This window comes from Bos indicus x Bos taurus, chromosome 5 (genome assembly GCF_003369695.1).
Source record: "Bos indicus x Bos taurus breed Angus x Brahman F1 hybrid chromosome 5, Bos_hybrid_MaternalHap_v2.0, whole genome shotgun sequence".
Taxonomy (NCBI): domain Eukaryota; kingdom Metazoa; phylum Chordata; class Mammalia; order Artiodactyla; family Bovidae; genus Bos; species Bos indicus x Bos taurus.
The window spans coordinates 3002465-3029456 of NC_040080.1; the positions used below are offsets into that span (position 1 = coordinate 3002465).

Here is a 26992-nt window from a genome sequence, read left to right on the forward strand (position 1 = left end):
CAGCCTCGAGGATGAAGCCAGCCTAAGTCCAGCCACCCCTTCTCAGCTGTGTGAGCATGCACATCCCCTTTACCCGCCTTTGGGCATCAGTGAGCATCTGTTCTATATTATAAACTACACACTCGTGCACATTTAACACATTTGGATCACATCATTTAAGCTTTTTAATAAACATGTATTGAAATATACCATGTGTGTGCACACGTTGCCCAAGTATGTGTGTGAATGATCACACAATGAACACATCTCAGGGCAGGGTGGGGCCTCCCAGCCACTGACCCTCGCTCCTGACCTGCCGTTGGAGGTTCCCCCTGACGCCTCACACCTGCCAGGTTTTGCCTATCAGGTTTCTGAACTTTACACTCATGGAATCTGTTTCTTTTCTCTTTTGCCTCATTGCTTAAACTCAGTGTTACATTTGAAAAATTCACTCGCTCTGTAACACAAAACAGTAGTTAATTTTCACTGTTGCATAACACCTCCATTGCAAAATCCGTTCTGTTGACAGACATTTGGGTAGTGACCAGGTTTCTGCGATAAACGTTCCATGCCTGCCTTTTACAGCACACGACATCCGTTTTGTTAAGTATACACCGGGGAGCAAAGGTGGGCGTACCGTTGACAGGTTTTGCTGAAGAATTTCCCAAGTGACTACACTCCCGGGGGACGTGCATGAGAGCACCCGCTGGCCTCCCTTCTTCCCAATGCCGGGCACCACCACCTTTTCCTTGCGGCCGTGCTGACGGGCTCACGGAGGTATCCATCAGCTCGCAGGCCTCAGGGCCTCTCCAGGGGCCTGCGGGAGGCCGTGCGCATCCTCGCCCGTGAGCAGCCCTCCCCTCCTGTTTGGTGGTCCGCCCCTCCTGCTTCACAGGCGCCTGCTGCACCCTCTGCACGGCAGGCCTGCAGAAACATCGCCTCCTCCCACCTGTGGCTTCTCGCCCATTAATGATGTCTTTTGATGAACAGAAGCTCCTAACCTGAACGAAGCCCAATTTACTTTTAATGACTAGTCCTTTCCATGGCCTGTTTAAGGAAACTTCCTCTCCAACATTCTGTGCTTACACGAGTGAAGTGAGTGAGTGAAGTCGCTCAGTCGTGTGCGACTCTCTGCGACCCCATAGACTGTAGCCCACCAGTCTCCTCCGTCCATGGGATTCTCCAAGCAAGAATACTGGAGTGGGTTGCCATTTCCTTCTCCAGGGGATCTTCCCGACCCAGGAATCAAACCCAGGTCTCCCGCATTGCAGGCAAACGCTTTAACCTCTGAGCCCTTACGTACCTGGACATAAAACCGTGAACCTGGGCTCGCACTGGCATAACGTTCTGTTCTCCTGCGGGGCTCAGCAAATGCCAGCCCACCACCCATTTCCGTAACCAGGACACCAGGGGCACAAGGCCACACCTGTCTGCCCATGGGTGTGGCTGTCTGCACATGACTAAGGCAGAGCTGAGGAGTCGGAAAGTGACCGTGTGACCCACTGAAACACATGCTCAGATACTCGGTAACCAGCCCTTTACAGAAAAAGCTTAACAACCCCTGCTCTGTGGGCACTGGTCCCCAAGGCCACGCGGCCTTCCACCACATGAAAGTCTTTATTACATATTTCCGTTTAACCTTTCCTGGATTTCTGAATGTTCTGAATATTTTCAACTGTCCAGTGCTCTAAAATACGTGGTCCTGAGCATCGTCTGATTTTTCCCGGAGTAAAATGTCTATGAGCGTGCTGTCAGCTCACTGGGACTCGGGATATACTTAAGGCTCTTGACGCTTTTTTTCCAAGTGAACCTGCCAGGAAGTGTAGCAATTTACACCCCAGCAGGCTTGTCACAGGTGTCGCCCGCCCTCCGCCTTCTCTAGCAGCGAGGAGGCGCTCCCCGAAGAACAGCCGCCCTAAAATGACTTCAATTAATTACAACCCGTCGGAAAGGGGCCCTGCTGTTCCCAGCGCAGCAGCGGGTCCAGCTGACAGATCCCTGCGAGTCAGCAGCGAGCGGCCCCTGGTTCCACCCGCCTCCATTTTTCTGGTCAAATGAGGCTCTTGTATCCCAAAGAGCAGACCGCTCCGCACACTTACACCACCAACAAAAACCACCACCAGCCCCCAGTGTGGACTGAAGAGGCCTCCAGCGCCTTCACACCAGCCGGTAAAGCGCCCACCTGAGCGGCTCAGACCCCGCCCCCTTCGGCCAGCATCACAGAAACCACCCAGAGCCCTCCTCCCACCTGGACCCCAGCCCGCCCTGGCGGGGCGTGAAGTCACAGCTTCCGAGAATCCATCTGGGAGCCCAGGCACCCACCAGGCCCAGGTGGGCCTTGACAGCCACGCCAAGCCCGTCGCCTCCTGGACAGAGACCAGGGGCTGCGTTTACTTCTTTTCCTTTATCCTGAAACTGCCACAGTCCCGGGTAAGGAAGGGAGGGACAGCTCCCCGCCGGGGTCCTGCTGCACACAGGCCTGGTGGAGGGCGGAAGGCAAAGCCCGCCCACCCGAGCCCCGCCCCTCTGACCACCCCCACCACCGGAGCTGCTGGGGGCCCAGGCACCGCCTTGCCCCCGCAACCCCGCCCCCCACAACCCCGCCCCGCCAGACAGGCCTCCCCCCTGGAAACGCCCAACACGCCCAGCCTGGCCCTTCCCACCTCTCAGCCCGGGATGCTCTCCCTTCCCCCGCCTGGCACCCCCCAAGACCAAGGCCCCTCTGAGCTCACGGCTCCCTCCACCTTGGGTCCCATCCCCTGCATCGTGGGCCAGCAGACCACCACTCACAGGCCACGTCCAGCCTGCAGGGAACCTTTTCAGGAACACAGCCACGCACCCTCATCATAGGAGAAATCTCCCAGCAACGTGGGCAGAGCCAGGCGGCTGCAGCGCCCACAAGAGGCAATGCCGCCCCATGAAGCCACCGCCTCCACCTCTGCCAGGCCGGCTCCCAGCCTCTGGGGTCTGGGCTCCAGGAGCGGGCGCCACGGCCGTTCCACAGGAGCGCCTGCCCAGCGCCCACCCTCCTCCCGGCCCCGGGGCCGAGGGACACGTCCAGGCACTGCGTCCACCTCCTCCTCCTCAGAGAGCAAGTGGCTCCTCAGCGGGGCTGCCTGGTCTGCCCTGCTGGAGTCGGCACCGCCCTCTCCAAGGAGCCCGTGAATCTGGGTGGGACCGAGACCCTGCAAGGCCCCGTCCCTCCCTCCGCAAGTTCTGGCTCCCAGGTCGCCGCCCCAGCCACCAGCTCGGCCCTGGGGGCCCCTCCTACTTCACTCCCGTTTTGTTCTGTAACATCAGCCCTTCTAAGATGCTGTGAACTTTAGTCACTGCATTTACCGCTATCTCCTCTCACTGGCATGCCAGCTCCAGCACGCAGGAATCCTCACTCCTCTGTTCACAGACATCCCTGGGGCTCAGGGTACCTTTTGGCACAGCAGATACTCCGCAGATACTTGGCGGATGAAGGCATGAGGTCAACAGATCTGGGATGACACTGCCACACCCCAAGAAGGGTCCCCACCCAGGAGGCTAGGAGGTTGTGTCTGAACTAATTCATGAGAAGTAGGGGGCTCAGTGGTAAAGAATATATCTGCCAATGCAGGAGACGTGAGTTTGATCCCTTGGGAAAATCCCCTGGAGGAGGACATGGCAACCCACCCCAGTGTTCTTGCCTGGAGAATCCCACAGACAGAGGAGCCGGCGGGCTACAGCCCATGGGGTTGCAGAGTCGGACACGACTGCGGGACTAAACACCAGCAACAGGGATGGGCTGGCACCCTCCTCTGGGCTGGGTCTGGAGGTGGAGGAGCGGATGGAGGTGGAGAGACAGAGGACAGACGCCCTCGCACAGGTGACAGCCGCGGGGAGCCCTGGGCAAGCTCGAGACGGCCTGGCACGGGAGGAGGGTGGACACGCGTGCAGCGGCCGGGTCAGGGCACTGGGGCCACCGGGGGGGCGCCGGCTGCGGCCGGAGGGGACAGCCTGACACAGACCACCTGCAGTGCCACCGGTGGATTCTAACTGAACGGGAACAAGGGCCCAGAAAGTCTCGCCACCCTCAAATGTTAACTGAAGAACCGAGACAGAACTTCTGAAAGGCAAGGGCATCGAAGTGGGGATGCGGGCAATGAGCAAGCCCACAGCCTCCTGACGCTCCCCTTCCTGAAGGAAAACACACACATGCAAGTTGAGGCCTCCAGATAATTAAGCAAGACTGGAAATTATGCAAATGAAATATATTCAAGTATGCAATGAATTTTAAATGACAGAACTACAGAAAACTTAATTGCTGTATTAGCATGCTATAAAAACACTAATCATAAATGTAAAACAATGCACGCATATACTTATATCAGAATTGTCCCGCTGACACAAACATCAAGTCGCTCCCTCCCGCCGGGTTCACGTGCAAACTCACCTCGATGAACGGACAGAAGGAAAGACGGCGTAAGAGCCTCACTCGTCGTTTCCAACCACCCTACCGACTGCCACGGATGGCAAGTGCTTAGTTTTTGTTGGATATTTCTGAAATGCTTTTTTAAAAGAGCCAAAAATGTAAGTTTCTAGAGCATTAAATTTTTAAATTTTTGTTTCATGTTGGAGTATAGTTAATTAACAACATTGAGTTAGTTTCCGGTTTTACAGCAAAGTGCTTCAGTTACACACGTACAATCCCCCGTTCTTGTTGCAAGCTCTTTTCCCATTTAGGTTATTACAGAATATTGAGCAGGGTTCCCTGTGCCATGCAGCAGATCCCTGTTGGCTATCTATTTGAAGGAAAGCAGTGTCTACAGCATTGGTTTTTAAAAGTTTCTGCACCACTTGCATGGAATTTCAGCGTTAGATGGCGTCAGAAGCGGTTTACCGGTGAGCTCTGGAGTACGGGTTAGCTCTCCTGAGTGACCAGAGCCCGGCTTCCCATCTTTCTTCATTAAAGCGGCATCTCCTACTCATCCGTTAAGAAAGTGCTCGTCCACACGCCACCAGGACAGTGTTAACGGCAGACCCTGAAACATCAGGCAAGCCGGTGGTCTCCCTAAATGAGGCAGAGCATAAACTCTTACCGACAGCCGCCCCTCAGCTGCAGGTGAGTCAGGCCCAGCCGCGCCCCCCCAGCGCTCCGCCCAGGGGTGCTGCCCTCGACGCCTCATCTCCCAGCAAGCTCGGGGGTGCCCTGCGTTGTCCCTCAGGGGGCCAGAGTGTCCTAGAGCAGCGCCCCCTACCCTGGACCTGCAAGAGCACCCCTGGGGAATCCAGATGGCAGCAATTACCAAGCCCCCCGGCTAACACAAGTGTGGACCCAGAATGGAAAGCTGCAGGTAGAGAGGAGGCCCGAAGCCCACACACCCCTGCCATGCCCGCCCCTGCCCCTCCCCCCAGCCTGGGCCAGGTGCTCGGTGGAACCTGGAGTCGGTGCACACCCTGGGACTGCAGTCCACCCCGGGATCTGCTCCATGGGCCCACACGTCAGCATTCGCAAGAACTCCCCAGGAGACAGGAGCGTGAGGCCCTCAGAGAATGACTGAGAGCTAGTCCTGACTGGGTGACCGCTGCTCCACCCCCGGCCCAGCCCCAGGAGCCCCCGGGTGCTTCCTCCAGGACACTCGTGGGCCTCACACTTGTAAAGGGCCCAGCCCAGGACAGATGCTCAAGAAACACCTGCTGAATCTTGGCCGAGTGATTAACGGGGTTCACTGTGCTCTCCAAGTCTCCCATCAGAGAACACGCCTGAGGCTGACCGTGCCGGGGGCACCCCAGGACGAGCACAGAGGCTCACGAGCTCCGGGTGTGGTTCACAGGACGGGAGAGGAAGGGTCCCACAGTCAAGACTTCCCCCTGCCTGCCCAAGCCCATGTCTGACCAGCACCCCTTAACTGCGTGGGTTCCCTGCCCCGGACGCCCAGATCCCCTCCCCACTCCCTGAGGCCACAGCGTGTGCAGGCGGGAGCCCGTCAGGTGGGGGTGACACCCCTGCTGACCCACACAGGCCTGAGTAGTCAGTGAGCACAGTCCCCAAGCACCCACACTGGCTTTCTCCTCAGTGGCCTGGGACCCTCCTCCCCTTCCATCCCGCCCATCCCAGCTCCTACCCCCTTCCAAGGGGCATGACCCGCTGCTGGCACAGGAATCTCACACTGCGCAGGACGGCACACAGCAAACACAAGAAACGTTTGCAGAACAAGCAAAAAGGCAGAGGAGAGGCGCGGGGAGAGCCGCATGCTGGGAGGACAGGCGCTCTGTCTGCAGGGGGCCAGCTCCACCCCGGGGCCAGAGGGCAGAGAGGGCAGGGGCTCCCTCCTTCTCGGCGGGCCCCAGGAGCTACGGGGACGTGGTTGTTCCCCTTCCCTGCTTTCCCGGCCACAGACAACACGCCCAAGACCGTGGAACTGCTCGGGCAACGCTGAGCGAACAAGGGGAGGAGGCAAGCTGCAGTGCCTCCCCCCGCCCGGGGCGCCTGGCTTCACCCCACAGCCCCCTGCCCTCACTCAGGCCTTCAGGAGGCGGCCCAGCCCTGGGCACCTGGCCTCCCCGCACCCCCCCTCCCACCCCCTGCCCCCGCCAAGGGGTCAGCTGACCCGCCGGTTCCTGGGGAGCCTCGGTGCTGGTTCTCTGCCTCCCCAGGCCACGTGACCTCCCGTGTCGCTCACCCGGGAAACCCCGACACGCCCTTAGAGACGGCCAGAAGCACCCCACCTTCTCCGAGAAGCTGTGGGACGCCCTCCCGTTGGTGGCCCACCTTCGGAGGGACGGGCTCGGCTCACTGTCCCCAACGCCTTTTTAACTCATCTGTCAACGCAAGTCGAAGACAGTGAGAGCTGCCCTAGTCACCTCTGCCCTTTTCCTCCACCCCAGCCCGCCTCCGCTTTCACCCGGGGGCGAAGACCCCAGACACGTGCCCAAAACACTGTCGCCCTCCTCTCGCCCTCTGGGGCCGCCTGCGGCCCACGCACGCCACGGTCTGTGGTCCCCGATCACATCCCGCTGCACCCCTGACCAACCCAAGGCCCCCACTGTGGTGCGCTGGAGTCCGGCTCCCCTCCGCCTCTGGACAGGGGCCCCTGTAACCGGCGGTGGTGACGTGAACAAACGTCAAGAAGGCCAGACTCTGTCTCCTGCATCCCAGCACCGCTGGTCACAGACCCTCCCCACCGTCCCGCCCCGCTTCAGACCGGCCGAGCCAAGCCGATCTCACGTCGCCCCTGCCCCTCTGCCCACTGACCCCAGGCGGCTCTTCCTCCAAGGCAGTCACTGGGCAGCGTGTGAGGGTGTCTAACCATGACCTGCAGAGGCGGGGAGCTAAAGGAAGAGGCCGGGACAACGTAATTCACAGAGGGCTTTCCACCAGGAGGAGCACACCCTTCACAAATGCAAAACCTCCACAGAGACCCGGAAAGTCTTCCTAAATGCGAACTTCCTAAAATGCGGCCTGGAAAGCCTGTAGCCTCTCTTAGAGAATGTTGGGAAAACCAGATACAAACGCTTAAAATAAAAAAACACCGAACAAAAACATTAGCAATTGCAGCGGGTCTAATTTTAATTGCAAGAGAATATTTGATCAATAAATATTCACTGTTCGGAGCTGCATCTGCATGCAGGATTACGAGGTACTAAGCTGCAAATTTATTAAAGCTCATTAGCAAGAAAGACTCTTTTAATACTGAAAGTCCAACCCAATTTAGGGTAAACTCTTAGGGGTCTCTATTGACTTAGTTCCCAAAATAACAAGGAAGAAAAAAAAAGGAAATGGGAAGAAACCTGTCTAGAAACGACTCCGAGATGTTCAGCAGGGCCAAGCTCACTTCTGACATTGACTCAGGGCGAGAACCAGCTCCCACCTTCTCCCGAAGCCCCCAGAATGTGTTGCTCCGCACTGGGTGTGAGGGAGCCACAGCCCAGCCTCCGTCACACAAACACACACTGGTCTAACACCATCACCACTGATGCTTTTTAAAAGATTTCCCTATTTGAGTCCTCGGAGCTGAAAGAATCTTCTATGCTGGAACCATTTTATAACACAGGTTTGGAAACACCACAAAGACTTTAAAAATAATAAGATCAGAGAAAAAGAACACAGCCGTTATGATTTACCCTCATTTTCTCCCAGTCTTGGCAAACCAAGCATGAAACTGAGCTAAGGGTGGGAAATGCCATCACAGCCCCAGCCAAAGCCGGATCTGCGAGGTGGAGCTGGGACACGTGTGGGGCTCAAAGCCCGCCCGGGCCGGGAGAGCCTGTCCTCGTGGGAGAACGGTGCCTGGGCAGGGTGTGCAGGGTGCGGGCACAGAGGGGGGCAACTTACTGAGAGCAGCTTCCACGTGATGGCACGGACGGGCTTGGGGATCCCGGACCAGCTCAGCTTCCTGAGCTCCTCTGTTAACACAAGAGAGACGGGAAGAAGGGGGTTACGGATGGCAGGCAAAGCTTCCCCCCTCGGGTGACATCCTCCTCCAGTTCCTCGGGGGGCAAGGAGCCCCATAAATGAAACCATAATGAACCTAAATGAGAACAATTTCAGATACTGATTGTTTTCAACACACCGGAGAAGTCACCACTCTATTCAAACCAAGCTAAACGTGACCTGTTTGCCTTTAGATCTTAGCACACGCTTGCTCTACACGGCCCAAGCGTCCCTGGAGCCAAAGGGACAGGCCAGGGGCAGAGGACACGCTTCCCCCAGCCTCCTGCCTCCCCACGCACCCACTCCCCTCCCTCTTTCCCCCCGCCCCCAGCTCACACCGTTCCTTCATCCCTTGTCACTCTCACCACTTACTCTTTAAGAAGACCTACATGAGGTGTGCTTCTCAGGACAGACTTTTTTTAATAGATTTATCTTTATAATTGAAGGATAGTTGCTTCACGACACTGTGCTGGTCTCTGCCATGCATCAACATGAGTCAGCCAGAGGTATACGTGTGTGTCCCCCCCCATCTTGAACCTCCCTCCCACCTCCCACCCCATCTGACTCCTCAAGGTGGTTACAGAGCTCTGGTGTGAGTCCCGAGTCGCACGGCAAACCCCCACGGGTCACTGACTTTAAGGAGGTAGTGTACACGCCGCCACGTCCCGCCTTCTATTCGTCCCACCCGCTCCTTCTTCCCCAGCCCAGGTTCTACATCTGTTCTCTGTGTCAGTAGGGGTTTTGAAAGACATCAGTTCGTGGAGATAAGCTTGTGTCTACACAGCACTGATTAAGGATGTGGCCACATCACACCCTGGGGACAATCAAGCGTCAACAGTGCAAGCCACAGCTGCCCCAACAAACACCCCAGGCTGGGCGGTGGTCACAGAGGGCGGGGCTGGCATGGACAGAGGCGCCTGGACAAGAGCAGGTCAGGGCGCAGCCTGGGGAAGCGGGTAAGTCAGGGCCCTGGGTTCTTTCCGACCTTCGGGGTCTCCTCGAGTGCCTCCATCACAGGCCCCGAATGGCCAGAGAACACATTTCAATCTGTAGGTACCTAACAGTCAGACCTACAGAAACGGAAGTAATTATTTCTTTCCTTTAAGTTAGGTTCTTCCCTTAACAGCTCAGAGCTAATGATTAATACTAGGAATAAAGGAAATGATTAAAGAGAAGAACTCTGGTAATAGAATCAACAAAACACAAAGTCCTGACATCTAATCTCTTTCCAATTACTAAAGTCTAAGTAAAATAAGTACGGAATAATTGGGCGACGGCACCAGCAATAACTTGCGTTTCACGGCAATCTCAGAAAATATCAAATCTTCCCCAGTTCCCTGAGGATATTATGAAAAGCAGGAACCTAATATCCGAACACCAATAATGCGATGTTTACCAATCACGTTCCTGGGGCCTCAGTGGCTGCATGGGCCCGCTTTCTGAGGACTGTTTATGAAGAAAGCCTAGAGAAATCTCCACCACTGATGTCCTCTGAACCTCTCTCCTCATGAAGGACCCTCGCAAGACGGTACCTTCAGTCAACACAGTGAGACACGGTTCTGACTCTGGTGCTGAAAGGGAGCTTTCGGGTATGAGGTCCTCCAGGCAGCTTGAGTTAGTTGGGGCCACGGTCCTACTGAGTGATGGAGGAACAGGCTCAGAGAGGTGAGGGGACTCGGCCGTGGTGGCACGCAAACCAAGGGGCCTTCATGTCCCCAAGTCCTTCCCCACCGTGGACTCCCATTACTAAGAAGGCTTCTGCTAATGCAGACAGATCTCACAGACAGAAGGGTCCAAAATCAAACCTCAGCAGACTGCAACACCACTGAAGGTCCAAGATCAGTAAGACTGCAGGAACGAAAAGGCCGCTGCACACCAGGAGATCTTCCAACCTGATCCAGGTGTCAGGATGTGGGTGGGAGAAGTCCCAGGGCCACTCTGACAGGGGTCAGGTGTGGACTTTCAACCCAGGCCCATCTGCCCCTTCCACATTTCCAATAGAATTCTGACTGTGCAAAGTGACGCCCCCCTCCCCCCACCACCACACACACACCCAGCCGGTCAGGGCCATCTGCACCTTCCACCTTTCCAGCAGAATCCTGACTGTGCAAAGTGACCACACACACACACACACACTCACCCCAGCAGGTCAGGGGCAGGAACCCACCAGCCTGCTGTACATTCAGGCTGGGCTGGTTGGCATGGAGGCACACACACACACACCCCCCCGCAGCAGGTTGGGGCACGAACCCACCCACCTGCTCTACACTCAGGCTGGGCTGGTTGGCATGGGGGCAAAGCCACGCCCTCACCAGCAGCCAATCTGGCCATGGGCCTGGGACCCCATCTGAACCTTGGGAAGAGAGCGCAGAGCAGCAGGGGCGCCTGAGGACAGTTCTCCTGGCTCTCTGGGGATCTGCTAGATCTCTGATCTCTGGATCTCTGCTTCCTCTGAATGCTGGTGGTGCCAGATGTCAAGCTGGGGGCCGGCAGCCCCCCACCCCACCACCAGCCTGAGGATGAAGCCAGCAGACAGGCACACAGCACCCAGAGACACGGAGGACCCCAGGTTCTGAGTTCAGCAAGACGGGCAGATACAAGAGTCAAAAAATCAATAGCTTGTCTCTACTGACAAAAAAAGAAGTGGAAAAGGTTACAGGCATGAGCTTAACAAGAAACGCACCAGAAATACCATGTGAAGAAAACGGTAAGATTTTACTTGAAGACAGAAAAACAGGAAAACACGGAGGTCACTGACGGACGCTAACAAGTATCTAAGGAACGCTTCCCTGGGGCCAGCAGGGCAGGGGAGTTACTTACACGGGTGACCGCACGCAGACCCCACACGCGGGGAACTCACCTCTCGGTCCAAGGGCGGACCAAGGTAAAGTCTCAACCAGAGTAAGTGCTCACAGCACGAGGGGAGGGACGCGGCAAAGTCCTGAGGGGGAGGTGCACCCCGTCAGCAAGGTCTCCTCACAGCACGAGCGGAGGGACGTGGCGAAGTCCTGAGGGGGGAGGTCTCAACCAGAGTAAGCGCTCACAGCACAAGGGGACGGACGCGGCGAAGTCCTGAGGGGGAGGTGCACCCCGTCAGCAAGGTCTCCTGGAGGGCGTCAGAGCTGAAACGCGACCCAGAGGTGCAGAGAGACCACCTGAGACAAGAGGGGGCCGCAAGGGGAACATTCTGGGCCCAGGAACAGCTTACACGCAAGGGCTTGACCACAGTGTGGAAAAAGGATCAGAGGGGCCAGCAGTCACAAGACCACCAGGCAAGGGCCTACTTTCGAAGCCCAAGGCAGAGGCGGTGGTGGCCGTGAGGGTGGCAGTGAAAGCAGGGCAGTGACCAGAAAGGAAATTCGGAGATAGAAGCAGGAGGAGGCAGATGAGGGCTAGATCACGCTGCTAACACGCCTACCCCTCTCTGCCTCCTTGGGTCACGGAGCATCGGCAGTGTCAGCCTCCCAGGGGGGAATCTTACTGAGAAGCAAAGACTCACACTACAGATGACTATGGAGGTGGGACACTGGTGTTCACATAAAGATGTTTTCAACTTTTACTTTTTAGAAAGCAAATGCACTGCTGTAGATGTGCTATTTATTTCTCATTCATTTTCTGCTTATTGAAGTCTTTCTTGCATTTTAGTTTCCTCTCTTAGACGACTAGTGATTCTGCAAGAAATACGGGGACAGAGCGCTGAAAGGAGAACCAAACACAGGCTGTCACCATAAAGACTCAGGCAGCTGAAATAAAAGGTGGAAAAGATCTGCCAGGGACGTGCTACTCATAAAAAAGCTAATTTGCTTAATAATATCAGAAAAAAATAAACATCAGTACAAAGAGGGATGTTCCGTAACAATAAGAGGTTCAACTCGTTAAGCAGAGATATCCTTCCTAAATGTGTGTACCTAATAATATAGCTTCATAATGCATGAAGCAAACCCTGAGAGAAATAGACAAACTTTCAATCGTAGGCAGAGATTTCGGTGCCCCTCCCAGAGCAACCGACAGAATAGGCATTTTAAAAACCAGTAAAGGGAGATGTGAACTGGATCTAACTGGTCTGCAGGACGCCACATCCACCACCTGAAGAATGCACATTATTTTTAAGGACACACAGCGTATTTACCAAGCGGGCCGCATGTGCTGCCCAAGCAAGTCGTGATAAGCATCAAGAGCTCAAAACAACATCAGGTTTATCTGACCAGATGCCTTAAGTGAGAAATCACTCTACTGTGATACCCAGGAAATCCTCAAGTATTTGGAACTTTATTAACATACTTCTAAATATCTCATAAATCAGAGAAATCACAAGAAAAAAATTGTAAAATATTTCAAACTGAATGATAATAACAGATATCAACGTGTGTAGGATATAACTAACACAATGCCCGGAGGGAAATGTATGCCCTTAAAAGCCTAAATCAGAAAAGAATAAAGGTTCAAAGCAATGAGGTTCTACTTAAGAAGCTAGGAAAAGATGAGGGATTTTAAACAAAGCTAAACTAAAAGAAGGGAAATAAAATAAGCATGGAAATAAGCAAACTGCTTTAAAAACAAAAAAAAAAAAATCAATAAAAACGTGTAGGTAGACTTGACCACTGGGAAAAAGTGTCAGACATGAGAAAGGAACATCGCTACAGACCCTACAGCCACAAAGAAATAATAAACGGATCCTGGTGACAACTTTATGCCAATAAATTCAAAATTTACATGAAATGGACATATTCCTTGAGAAATGTGGCCTAACGAAACTGATGCAAAAGGCAGCTGGAAACACGTATCTCCACATCAATTTAAAAAATAACGGTGGGCAGGATAAAAGGCTGCTGCTGCTGCTGCTAAGTTGCTTCAGTCGCGTCCGACGCTGTGCTACCACTTTGAAAAGCCACATGGCAGGGCTTTTTATTTTACGTAAAGTTAAACATATATCTGTCCCATGACCCAGCAGCCCCACTACTTCATATCTGCCTAACAGAACTGGAAACGCAGGCCCACAGTGCAGTATCCACAAGGACCCTCAGAGCAGCTTTTCCACGGGGGGAAGGCTTGTGAACAATCTGTGAGCAGGCGGATATGTTAACAAACTGTGATGTATTCATAGAAAAGTATACTGTCTCTGCTTGTAAAAAATGAATTGCTGTTACACCCATGACTCTGACAAACACATTTAGGAAAGACATCTCTACTTAACGAGTTGAACCTGTTATCACTATGACACATCCCTCTTTGTATTGATGTTTGCTTTTTTTCTGATATTATTTCACAAATTAGCTTTTTTATGAGTAGCACGTCCCTGGCAGATCTTTTTTCCACCTTTTATTTCAGCTCCCTGAGTCTTTATGGTGACAGCCTGTGTTTGGCTTTTCTGCCGGCTCTCTGTCCCTATGTTTCTCGGAATCAGACTGCAGACTCATTAGTCGTCTACAAGAGAAAACTAAAATGTGACACGTGCTTTAATAAGCAGGAAATGAATGAGAAATAAAGAGCAAATCTTCTACAATCGCGCATTTGCTTTCTAAAAACTAAAATTCGGAACTGTCTTTATGGAAACAACACCAGTATCACAACTCCATACTCGTATGTGCTGTGAGTCTTCCCTTCTCAGTAAGATTCCCCCGGAGGCTGACCTAGCAGAGAGGGGCAGGGCAACAGACACTGGCTGTGGATTCAGCAGACGTGGGCTCCAGGCCCAGCGTGGCCAGTGAGACTCTATGGCCTCCCTCAGTCCTCTAAATCTCTCCTGAGCCCCAGTTCCTTCCTCTAAAACTTGTAACAAAACAAAAATACCTTCCTTGCTTGAGTCACAGAATCCTCGCATGGAACAAAGAAACAACACCCAGGAAAGTATCGTGACACACAAACGCAAGAGCTCGATCCTACTAGGCTTCCGGATGTAATTACTCATTCCTCTCCACGAGCCCAAACCACGCAGCCATTGGGGCTCGTTTGTTCTAATTGGATGTAAAATCACATCTGAGACGGAACCAAAAATCTGTCACAGAATGGTGTATGCAAAGAACTCCTAATTATAAGTACCTTTTTTTTCCCCTGAAAAGCCAGGAATAATAGAAAAATCAATCCATAATTTATTTTTTTTCTAATACTCTTTTGAACTGGTTTTAAGTCTTATTTTTCAAAACTTTGGTAGTACTAAAATCTGGCAGAAACACTGAACAAAAATAAATGCATTAGTGTGAAAATGCATTAATGTTTTAAAACATTTTAAAACAAGAAAGAACACACATTTTGTATTATTATAAAATACTACTATAAATTGAGACTGGAAAACTCTTTAATACTTTACTAAAATGCATAAAGTAAGAACGCTGGACTCTTCACCACAGTATTTTGTTTGTAGCCTGATTCACTTTGGTACAACGATAAAATTGTAGATCTTTCCAAGACACATAAGAAATGCACGCGCATCACCGTCACCGAGGCTCCCGTGCGAACCTAATACAGAGGCTGAGCTGTCTCCAGCCTCAGAGGGCCTGCCAAGCACATCTCTGGCTCCTAGAAGCCAGGGTATGGGCAAAGCGCATCCGTCAGCCTGCTCTGACCGGCACATGTTGAGCGCCCCTCTGTGTAAGCTGCCCCTGGGGCCAAAGCCACCTCCACGCTCCCCCTGCTCTGAGTCCATCTCACACATTGATTTATCCGGTCCGTGAAAACCGATCACTCCAAAGAAGCCTGGGAGAGTACGATCAGACCCCTTCCTACCCTCCAGGGGCTCGCTGCAAGCAGGAGGAAAGTGTAACACTGCATTCAGGGAAGCAGTTCGAGGAAGGTGCACAGCTGACGCAGGACACCGAGCAGAGACGGCCTCCTCTCTGCAGGAGGGGACGCCAGGAACACCCCAGCGCCGCTGCTGGAGAGGCACCGGGAAGCCACGCCACAACCCAGCAGCTTTATGTCTGCCGGCCGCCCTTGACCTCATCCACACAACAGGAAGGGAGCGGTGTCATAAACAGGGGCGAGGGCATCCAGGAGGAGATGAGAGCAGACACGAAATGTCTGCTCGCGCCTCCCCGCCCCGAGTCGGGGGAGGGTCCCAATGGGCCCGCCGGGCCTCTGGCAAGTGGGGTGGCGGGTGCCCTGTGTGTTCTTGCCAAGCCCATGGGGAGCCCAGGAGGAGGGATCACCCGGCCCCCGCTTCTCCAGTCCCGCTGCCGGGAGGAGCCTGTCACACCTGCCCTCGCCCCGGGCCGCAGCCAGTTCAGAGGATGACATGGTTGAGGATGAGATGTTTGGATGGCATCACCAACTCAATGGACATGAGTTTGAACAAGCTCCAGGAGTTGGTGATGGACAGGGAGGCTTGGCGAGCTGCAGTCCATGGGATCACAAAGAGTCGGACACGACTGAGCGACTGAACTGAACTGAAGAAGTGTCAACACAAATCTGAATGATGGAACACTGCTGAGAGAGGAGGAACTGACTCACACAATGCAAGGGCTTCCTTGGTGGCTCAAATGGTAAAGAACCCGCCTGCCATGTAGGAGACACAGGTTTGAACCCTGGGTCGGGAAGATCCCCTGGAGAAGGAAATGGCAACCCACTCCAGTATTCTTGCCTGGGAAATCCCGTCACCACAGTTCAGTTCAGTTCATTCACTCAGTAGTGTCCGACTCTTTGCGACCCCATGGACTGTAGCATGCCAGGCCTCCCTGACCATCACCAACTCCCGGAGTTTATTCAAACTCATGTCCATAGAGTCAGTGATGTCATCCAACCATTTCATCCTCTGTCATCCCCTTCTCCTCCCGCCTTCAATACTTCCCAGCATCAGGGTCTTTTCAAAAGAGTCATTTCTTTGCATCAGATGGCCAAAGTATTGGAGTTTCAGTTTCAATATCAATCCTTCCAATGAACACTCAGGACTGATTTCCTTTAGGGTGGACTGGTTGGATCTCCTTGCAGTCCAAAGGACTCTCAATAGTCTTCTTCAACACCACAGTTCAAAAGCATCAATTCTTCGGTGCTCAGCTTTCTTTAAAGCCCAACTTTCACATCCATACATGACTACTGGAAAAACCATAGCCTTGACTAGACGGAACTTTGTTGGTAAAGTAATGTCTCTGCTTTTTAATATGCTGTCTAGGTTGGTCCTAACTTTTCTTCCCAGGAGAAAGCATCCTTTAATTTCATGACTGCAGTCACCATCTGCAGTGATTTTGGAACCCAAAAAAATAAAGTCTGTCACTGTTTCCATTGTTTCCCCATCTATTTGCCATGAAGTGATGGGACCAGATGCCGTGATCTTAGTTTTATGAATGTTAAGTTTTAAGCCAACTCTTTCACTCTCCTCTTTCACTTTCATCAAGGGGCTCTTTAGTTCTTCACTTTCTGCCATAAGGGTGGTGTCATCTGTATATCTGAGGTTATTGACATTTCTCCTGGCAATCCTGATTCCAGCTTGTGCTTCATCCAGCCCCACATTTCACATGATGTACTCTGCATATAAGTTAAATAAGCAGGGTGACAGTATACATCCTTGACGTACTCCTTTCCCGATTTGGAACCAGTCTGTTGTTCCATGTCCAGTTCTAACTGTTGCTTCCTATCTGTATTTCTCAGGAGGCAGGTCAGGTGGTCTGAGAACCCCACGAAAGTGAAAGTCTCTCAGTCGTGTCCGACTCTTTGTGACCCCATGAACTGTACAGTCTGTGGAATTCTCCAGGCCAGAACACTCCAGTGGGCAGCCTGTCCCTTCTCCAGGGGATCTTCCTGACCCAGGAATCAAACTGGGGTCTCCTGCGTTGCAGGCGGATTCTTTACCAACTGAGCTATATGAGAACCCCACGAACAGTATGAAAAAACGCCTTCCTGTGTGGCCTCTGGCAAATCTGAACAAGGTTTCCCTTCAGGAGACGGAGCTGGGAGGGGAACTGTTTTCCTGGCCGCGTGATGGCGTTGAAGAGTTCCAGAGGGCGGCTGTGCAGGGTCCTGCAGGCCGGAGGGCAGGAGCGATGAGCGACGGTGAGGGCTCCTCTCCCAGCTCCTCTCTGGCAGCAAGAAGAGGAGGTGAGGGGCCCGGACGCCCCACTGCCTGCCAGCTTCTCTACGCATTCTGGGACTCCAAGCTCGATGACCTTTAATTGCTGCAATTAACATCCTAAAAATTGTGCAAAATAACTTTCCCGGCTGTAATTTTTTCCTATTATCTAAAGGATTTCCCTTCAGGCAGGGAAGGCATGCACATTTAGAGGCCTCAGAATAGACTGAGAGGCACAAACCTTCCTCCAGGGGCAAAGAGCTGAACCAGGGAGAGGGGAGACCGGGGGTGGGAAGAGGCAGCCGGGACTCGGGACCAAGGCGAGTCCTGTCCTCCAGGGGCAGAGAGCTGAACAGGGAGAGGGGAGACCGGGGGTGGGAAGAGGCAGCCGGGACTCGGGACCAAGGCGAGTCCTGTCCTCCAGGGGCAGAGAGCTGAACAGGGAGAGGGGAGACCGGGGGTGGGAAGAGGCAGCCGGGACTCGGGACCGAGGCGAGTCCTGTCCTGTCCACACTCTGCGCCAGGGAGGGTTCTGCACAGTGAGGCCACACAGGGATCCTGAAAGGTGGGGTGAGTCCACCAGACAGACAGAGGGAAAGGCCTTCCTCAAGGGAGCATCTGGACCAAGGGCTGCAGGCTGGGGACAGGGCGCCCAGGTGGGGCCCTAAGGGAAAGCCTCGAGGGACGTGGGTGGCGCTGACCAAAGGAAGGACAGCAGTTTCCTTCTGTGTAAGGTGACCTGACCCGACTTATGGGCTATGATGAGTCCCAACCAGGACAGGAATCACAGGGGAGACGGGGGGCAGATACAGACTCCTGGGCCTTGAGGGGGCTCTGAGCGGTGGGCCTGCCATCCACCCACCCCCCCACCCGCCCTGGCCACAGAGCAGGGGCGCCACTGGCCTCGCCCAGGGGCTCCTGCAAGAGGGGCGGGCCCCTCGCCTGGGGCTGCAACGCCACCAGAAAGGGATTCGGCGACCACACGAGAGGAGGTGGACGGTTCGCTCACAGGCCCTGAGCGTCCTGAAAAAGATGGGGAGAGGGCCCCAGGGCCTCCTGCCACTTCCTCTGCTCACAGACACGAAGTCCTGAAGCCACAGGCCAGAGAACACACGGCAAGGCCAGTTGAGGTCCACACTCAGGCCGCCTCGCTGCATCTCACGACCCGGAAAGATGAACGGTTTCAAAAGGACAGAGCTGCGTTTTATTGTAGAAACTGCTGCAATTAACTGCTAAGTCCTTCTACGTGAGATACACCACATTCTTAAATATTAAGTTTATTATGTGTTTTCAAACATCCCTCCACCAAAGAGCACTGCCCACAACAGCGACATCCCCACGAGGAGAACCAGGACTCACGCCCACCTGCCCCTCGTGCCCCCGCTGTGACCCTGTTTAGGGCCACACACACCACAAAGCAACCCCACGGCGTGTCTGCTGCTTCTGCTCAGGTCACAGGTGCTGCAGGAAATGCCCCTCACACATTTTAGAGCAGGTTTCCAGGAAGCATTTTATTCACTGGAGGAAGCTGGCTGTGTCACCGTGGGAAGGGAACACAGGACTATGCGTACCCGCGTTAAAAAGGAATCTGGCAGTCTTACTTCCTTCTTTTTGCTAGTTTGTAACTCGGTTACTTGCTTGAATCACAAAAGCAGGACTCTTCTTTCCTCCTCCTGTCCTTTTTCTCTTTTTTACCTCCTGTCCTTTTTCTCTTTTTTATTATAATTTACCTCCCTGAATATACCCAATTTGTTCACAGTGGGAACAACCAGTCCTATTAAAACAGAAGTTGCTTTGCGGCAATGCCGGGAAAACAGGCCTGCCTCCTCCCATGGCAGGCGTCCCTTCTCCCCACCCTCCCACCTGGAAAGCTCTAGGCCCCTCCACCCGCCACCCAGCTACCAGCTGCCGCAGGAAGCAGCCAGACCAGCCAAAGTCAGCTTTCCTGCTGGTCCTCACGGCAATCGACTAGAAAAAAATGAACACTGTTAAGTGTCAGAGTCTTGGATACCAAATTTTAAAAGACCAATAACCCAATTAAAATCAGGCCAAAGGACCTTAATAGCTATTTCTTCAAAAAGATATACAAATGGCCAATAAGCATGTGAAATGATGCTCAACATCATTAGCCATCAGGGAAACTGAAATCACAACAAGATGCCACTTCGTGCCCACCGGGATGACCAGACTTCAACAGCGTGGGAAAACTGGAGCGTCTGTGATAACCCATATGAGGAAAAACCCAGGAGAGAATGAACGCATGTGTGTGTACAACTGAGACGCTTTGCTATACACCCGATACTAAGACAATATTGTAAACTAACTGCACTCCAGTAAAATTTAAAACGAGAGAGAAAAGAAAAACTGGAGCCCTCTTCTAGAGGGGAAAGTGAAACGTGCCAGCCCCTTCGGAAAACAGGTTGGCAGTTCCTTAAAAGGGTCAACGGTTACCCCCCGCCTCAGCAACTCCCCTCCCAGGGATACACCCACAGGAATGAAAACATAAAAACCTGTATGTATGTGAGTGTTCGCGGCAGTGGTACTTGGAAAGAAAGCCAAAAAGAGGAAACACTCTAAATACCAACAGGTGAATGGATAAATAACACGTGGCCTACTCATACCATGGGAGATTGTTTGGCCCAAAAAAAGGACTCCAGGATCGACACTCAACATGGATGAACCTTGAAAACATTAGGCTCAGTGAAAGAGGCATTCTCAAAAGGCTACATGGTGTAAGACTCCATCATACGAAAGTTCCAGAACAGGGAAATCCCCTGAAACAGAGGAGACTAGAGGGTGCCTAGGGCCGGGGCACGGAGTGGCTGCTAACGGGCCCGGGGCTTTCTCTCCAAGCTCTGAAACGGAATGCAGTGACAGCCACACAACCCGACAAACACACGGCAAACCACTGTCTCAGACACTTGAACAGTGAACTATCTGGCATGGGCATTATATCTCAATAAAGACATTCTCCAGAAGTCCTGGCTGAGGCGTTTCTTAAAGGCTATTTATAACCCTAACTCGGAGAAGGCAATGGCAACCCACTCCAGTACTCCTGCCTGGAAAATCCCATGGACAGAGGAGCTTTGTAGGCTGCAGTCCATGGGGTCGCTAGGAGTCGGACACGACTGAGCGACTTCACTTTCCCTTTTCACTTTTATGCATTGGAGAAGGAAATGGCAGCCCACTCCAGTGTTCTTGCCTGGAGAATCCCAGGGACGGGAGAGCCTGGTGGGCTGCCGTCTATAGGGTCGCACAGAGTCGGACAGGACTGAAGCGACCTAGCAGTATAACCCTAACTGCCTCCTGAGGCAGGTGGAGCCGGGTGAGAGGGCCCTTCGTTCCAGGGGACATAATGATGGACCTCGGGACAGAGAGATTTGATCAGAACTGAGGAGGCTGATCGGCGCTGCACAGGGCAAGGACGGGCTGGCTTTGGAAGAGCCCCCGCCCCCTAGACAGCAGGACCGTGGGACAGCGATGCCCCACCAGGGATTCCCAGGCTTCATTACAGGAACTAAAAACTGGACAAAGGCTGTGTGGCTCCGGGCGTGTTTGTGGTTGGAGAGGCCCGCAGATAGACACGAGGCAAACACACCCACCCCAAGGACACCACGACCCAGCGATGCTCACAGAGCCCTGCGCATGCACCCAGGTAGCCACAGGAATCCAAGCAACACGTCCCTCTGCACCAGGCAGCAGGGCCGAAGACGGTTCTGGGACGAGCTGTCATGGGGACGGACACCTCCAGGTCACATCCCAGCCTCGCTGAAAACACCCGCGCCCTCTGAGCTAGCCATTTCATCGCCGGGAATCTGTCCCAAAGAGACACTCCAGAATACAACCAAATATTTATGCATAAAGATGGCCACCACAACATTGTTGATATGTTAACAAAAAAGATAGGCTCTAAATGTCTGATAATAGGGGACTGAGTGAATGAGAGGTACATCCGTTCGTTACTAACAGGAAATCCAGAAGTACCCCCAAAATGTTCAGGGAGAACTCCGGTGCTCCCAGGTCTATGGCAGGGAAGAGTGCGTGCAGCCTCCTGCACGTCCTGTGACCAGCCCCCCGCACCCCTCCCTGACACAGAGCCCAGCCCCCCGCGCCCCTCCCTGACACAGAGCCCAGCCCCCCGCGCCCCTCCCTGACACAGAGCCCAGCCCCCCGCGCCCCTCCCTGACACAGAGCCCAGCCCCCCGTGCCCCTCCCTGACACAGAGCCCAGCCCCCCGCGCCCCTCCCTGACACAGAGCCCAGCCCCCCGCACCCCTCCCTGACACAGAGCCCAGTCATCTCTTAGTCCCTTCACAAGGTCTAATTACACTGTTTTCCCTTCAATACCATTGATCCGCCAGCCAGTGCTGCATGGCATTTAATTAAAGGAAAGGCTACTGCTATTTCGTGTTAAATATCTAAACCCTTTCAAGCAAATTAGGAGCTTGAGCTTCGCTTCTTTGCTTCCCAGAAGGACTCGATGAGGACAGACCCTCGGTCTCCCACCACTTCTGCCTTAAGAAATACATATTCGCACACAGAGCCACGCACCCTCCAGAGAGCAGCCGCTGCTCCACTTGTCAACAGGCAGAGTCTACTAAGGGGTCAGCAAGTAACATCGTTCTGACGCTACGATGTCTGAAGGTCAAGGGCAGCCACACAAGGCCCCTGAGAGAGCCTTCTGCCTCATCTCTGGGTCTGGCTAGGACCCCGAGATCATCATGACCTCTCCTGGTTCCTGCCCTCCAGCGCGTCCTCGGCATCTGCCACTCAAGAAACCCCCCTGGGACCAAACCCCACCCTCAGGAGTGCAGAGCAGAGAGGCGCCGGCGCCCAGCTGTCCCGAGGGACCCCCTCCGCGCTGTGACCCCGCAGGCCAGCAGGCCAGCCCCTAGCTCCCACGCAGGATGGAGAGACCCAGCAGACAGGAAGCTGATCCAGCCCGCAGAAAGGCTGCAGACAGCCTTGTCAGAGATAAGCTCAATTAATTTTAGATAAATGTGCAATGTAATTACAAAGGCAAAGCAACATAATCCCACAGGCCCCTGCATATAATTTCACGTGTAAACGCACAGAAGGAGGCTGGGTGGCATCGAGAGAGAGACGACCCGGGCACACTCAAGAACTGACCATTTACATTCCCGCCGTCGGGCCCACACCACGTGGCACAGCCAGGCAGGCGCCCGTCCCAGGGCCACCAGGGCTCCCCCACCTGGGTGGGCCCCACCCCAGGGGGTGTGGAACGTCACCTGTCCCGGGGTCCACCCAGCGGTTCACTGGCATCCACAGAACCGCCTCCCTGGCTCCCGGCCTGCACCACCCACTTCCACCCGCCGAAGCCATCGGCCTGTCCGCCTCCAGGGCACACCTCTGCTCTCGCCAGGAGCAGTATGGGGTTCCAGGTCTGTCTGTACCCGACCAGGGGCTCCCCAAGGGCAGGCACTGGGCCTTGCCACATCCCTGTACCCCAACTCCTGGCGTCATGGCTGCACACACAAGGTACCTGACAATCTGAAACCCCACACCTGCCAAGGGAGATGGGCAGGAAATTAGGGCTCTGGGCAGGCCTAAGGAGCCGCAGCTGTGGGCCCATCACTTCCTACGTTGGAACCCGCACTCTTCATTACACACAGGTCGGGTGGCCATACGATACACTGTCTGAAGTGGGTACTGGGGGCATAACGACAGAGGATGAGATGGCTGGATGGCATCACCGACTCGATGGACGTGAGTTTGGGTAAACTCTGGGAGTTGGTGATAGACAGGGAGGCCTGACGTGCTGCAATCCATGGGGTCGCAAAGAGTCAGACACGACTGAGCGACTGGACTGAACTGAACTGAATTAATAATTATACCAGGACAACAGAAGTAAACCAGCACCTGGGCCTGTGAGCAGCCTGTGCGCCTTGGGTACTCTGTGTGGAGCCAGGATAAGAAGGCTTCCTGGGACACTGAGATCAAAGGAAAAACGCAGAAAGACACCTTCCAGACCTGGAAGAGAGAGTGAGTGACTGTTCACTGCTATTACTCACCCACTAGAGCAGTTACTACACGTGATCTGTCACACCATCAGCATACTTTATATTTCAGTACACATGATACTGTCTTCACTATTCACAGGCATTAAGTAAAGATTAACCATCAACAGTCCAGCATTAGGACTGTTCCTATGTCTGGAAGGAGTAGAAGGATGAGCAAGTCATTAAGAGGCCCGTTATGAAAGGCATTAAATACCAGGAGTCTGATCGTCCTGGAAGCAGCAGGAAGCTGTTAAGCCAAGGAGAAAGCAGTGCTTCAGCTTGGCTCACCCCCTGCTAGTGCACGGGACGTATTAGAGGGAAGAGGGACCCAAGGAGAGCAGTTGGAGGCTCCTTCAGCAATAAGTAGGAATAAGAAAGGTCTGAGCCAGGGCAGGCCCATCAAAGGCAGAAAGGAAAGAAGGAAGGAGGCGACACGGGACCATTCCGACGGAACGAGAACAGACAGGCTTCAGCAATAACTAGATATCAAGACACAGAGGCAAAGACTTGACAGTGACTCACAAATCTGACCTGGAGGAAAAGGGATAATCACAGAGTTACAACTGTGACTTAAAGAGGAAGCGGTGAGGAGGAGTCAGCTTGGCGAAGGAGAAGAGAAATGGGAGGGGATCAGGAGAGCTGGGCCATCACACAGGGCAAACCCACAGCTAACACCACGCTCAACACTGAGAGCCAAGAGCACGTTCTCCAAGGTCAGGAGCGAGGCCGGCAGGCCCACTCTCGCCGCTTCTACTCAACACAGCGTCAGAAGCCCTACCACAGCAATTGGAGAAGAAAAAGAAATAAAAGGAATCCAGACTGGAAGGGAGGACGTGACTGTCACTGTGTGCAGATGACACAATATTACACATAGAAAATCCTAAAGCTGCCACCAGAAAACTACTGGAGCTCATAACGAATCTGTTAAAGTTGTAGGGTACAAAATTAACACACAGAAACCTGCTGCACTTCTATATGCTAAAACAAACCATCAGAAAGAAAAATTAAGGAAGCAATCCCATTTACCATTACGTCAAAACAAAACACCTACAAATAAACCTACTTAAGGAGGCAAAAGACTTGTACTCGGAAAGCTGTAAGACACCGATGAAATAAACAGAAGACAAGACAAACAGAAAGACACAGTGTGTTCTTGGGTTGGGAATTAATACTGTTACTATGACCACACCCAAGGCAATCTGCAGATTGAGCGCAATCTCTATCAAAATACCAATGACATTTGTCATAGAAGTAGATCAAATAAATTTAAAATTTGTGTGGAAACACAAAAGACCCCAAATAGCCAAAACGATCTTGAGAAAGAAGAACAGAGCTGGAGGAATCACCCTCCCTGACTTCAGACTATACTACAAAGCTACAGTGATTAAAACAGTGTGAGACTGGCACCAAAACAGACACACAGATCAGGGGGGAGGATAAAAAGCTTAGCAACAAACCTACGCCCTTATGGCCAATCAATCTACGAGGGAGGAGGCAAGAATATACAGTGGAGAAAAGACAGCCCTTTAATAAGTGACTCTGGGAACGCTGGACAGCTACATGAAAAAGAATGCAACTGGAACATTCTCTAACATCACAAATGAAAGTAAACTCAAAAAGGATTAAAGACCTAATGTAAGAACAAACCATAAAACTCCCAGAGGAGAAACACAGGCAGAACACCTTTTTTACATAAATCACAGCAATATTTTTTTTGATCTGTCTCCTAAAGCAAAGAAAATGAAAGCCAAAATAAACAAATGCGACCTAATTAAACTTAAAAGCTTGTGCACAGTAACGGAAGCCACTGCCAAAGGGGAAAGACAGGCTACTGAACGTGAGAAAGTGTTTGCAAACGACATGATGGATAAGGGGCTAATGTCCAAACATACAAAGAGCTCATACAACTCGACTCAAAAAATCTCCAAAAAAATAGGCCAGGGGCTTCCCTGGTAGCTCAGCGGTAAAGAATCAGTGCAGGACACAGGTTCTAATAAGCCCATGCACCACAGCCACCGGGCCTGTGCCCAGAGCACGGGGCCGCAGCGCTAGGTCCACATGCGGGCACCACAGCCACCGGGCCTGTGCCCAGAGCGCGGGGCTGCAGTGCTGGGTCCATGTGCGGGCACCACAGCCACCGGGCCTGTGCCCAGAGCATGGGGCCGCAGTGCTTGGCCCGCGTGTGGGCACCACAGCCACCGGGCCTGTGCCCAGAGCACGGGGCCGCAGCGCTGGGTCCATGTGCGGGCACCACAGCCACCGGGCCTGTGCCCAGAGCGCGGGGCCGCAGTGCTTGGCCCGCGTGTGGGCACCACAGCCACCGGGCCTGTGCCCAGAGCGCGGGGCTGCAGTGCTGGGTCCATGTGCGGGCACCACAGCCACCGGGCCTGTGCCCAGAGCGCGGGGCCGCAGTGCTTGGCCCGCGTGTGGGCACCACAGCCACCGGGCCTGTGCCCAGAGCGCGGGGCTGCAGTGCTGGGTCCATGTGCGGGCACCACAGCCACCGGGCCTGTGCCCAGAGCGCGGGGCCGCAGTGCTGGGTCCACGTGCGGGCACCACAGCCACCGGACCTGTGCCCAGAGCATGGGGCCGCAGTGCTTGGCCCGCGTGTGGGCACCACAGCCACCGGGCCTGTGCCCAGAGCACGGGGCCGCAGCGCTGGGTCCACATGCGGGCACCACAGCCACCGGGCCTGTGCCCAGAGCGCGGGGCTGCAGTGCTGGGTCCATGTGCGGGCACCACAGCCACCGGGCCTGTGCCCAGAGCATGGGGCCGCAGTGCTTGGCCCGCGTGTGGGCACCACAGCCACCGGGCCTGTGCCCAGAGCGCGGGGCCACAGCGCTGGGCCTGTGTGCGGGACCTGCTGGCGCCCACACGCCCTAGAGCCGTGCTCGGCAACCAGAGACGCCACTGCGATGAGCAGGCCAAGCGCCGCAACTAGACGGCAGCCCCGGTCGCCGCAGCTCGAGAAGCCCCCGCAGCAACGAAGACCCAGGACAACCAAACATAAACAAACACGTATGGTCATTTTCCAAACACGGGCAGAAGACCTCCCAAGAGGAAGTGCAGACGGCCAACAGGCACCTAAGAAGACGCTCAACGCTGCTGGTCATCAGAGAAGTGCAAATCAAAACCACAATGAGATACCACCTCACACCCGTCAGAATGGCCATCACCAAAAAGAACACAAAATAAAATTTTAGCCAGGATGTGAATCTGAGGGACACAGACGTTCAGTCTAGAGCAAACCCTAACCATCCCTGCCCCACCATAAGCACGTCAGGAATGTGACGGGGCTGGAGGCGGAGCGTGGATGGAGCATCAGAGAATCAATGAACACAGAGAGGGAGACAAGGACAAAAGTGGGAAGAGGGGAAACAGGTCTGAAAACCCAGAAGCATGCTCGACAAGGGGCGAATCAACCCCTTCTAGCCTCTGGTTTCCTTCAGGCACTTGGCTGCTAAGCCCTGGGCCTTGGCGGCCCCTCGAAGTGCCACCCCCAGCCTGGAAGGCTGCTGGGGAAGCAGGTCCCCAGAGGAGCGGCCCTGGCGCCAGGCACACAGACAGCCTCCCAGGCCAGTGGGGCCTCGCTCGA

The 26992-nt window shown here is 53.9% G+C and overlaps 1 protein-coding gene across 1 annotated transcript in view; it reads right to left on the reverse strand.

Annotated features, from left to right (window-relative positions):
• The window catches only part of TBC1D22A (TBC1 domain family member 22A), a 262971-nt gene that overhangs the window by 165388 nt on the left and 70591 nt on the right, over window positions 1–26992 (reverse strand). The window contains exon 5 of the mRNA XM_027540480.1: window positions 8282–8352. Within this exon, the coding sequence (XP_027396281.1) occupies window positions 8282–8352 (71 nt within the window). The remainder of the gene's footprint in view (window positions 1–8281; window positions 8353–26992) is intronic.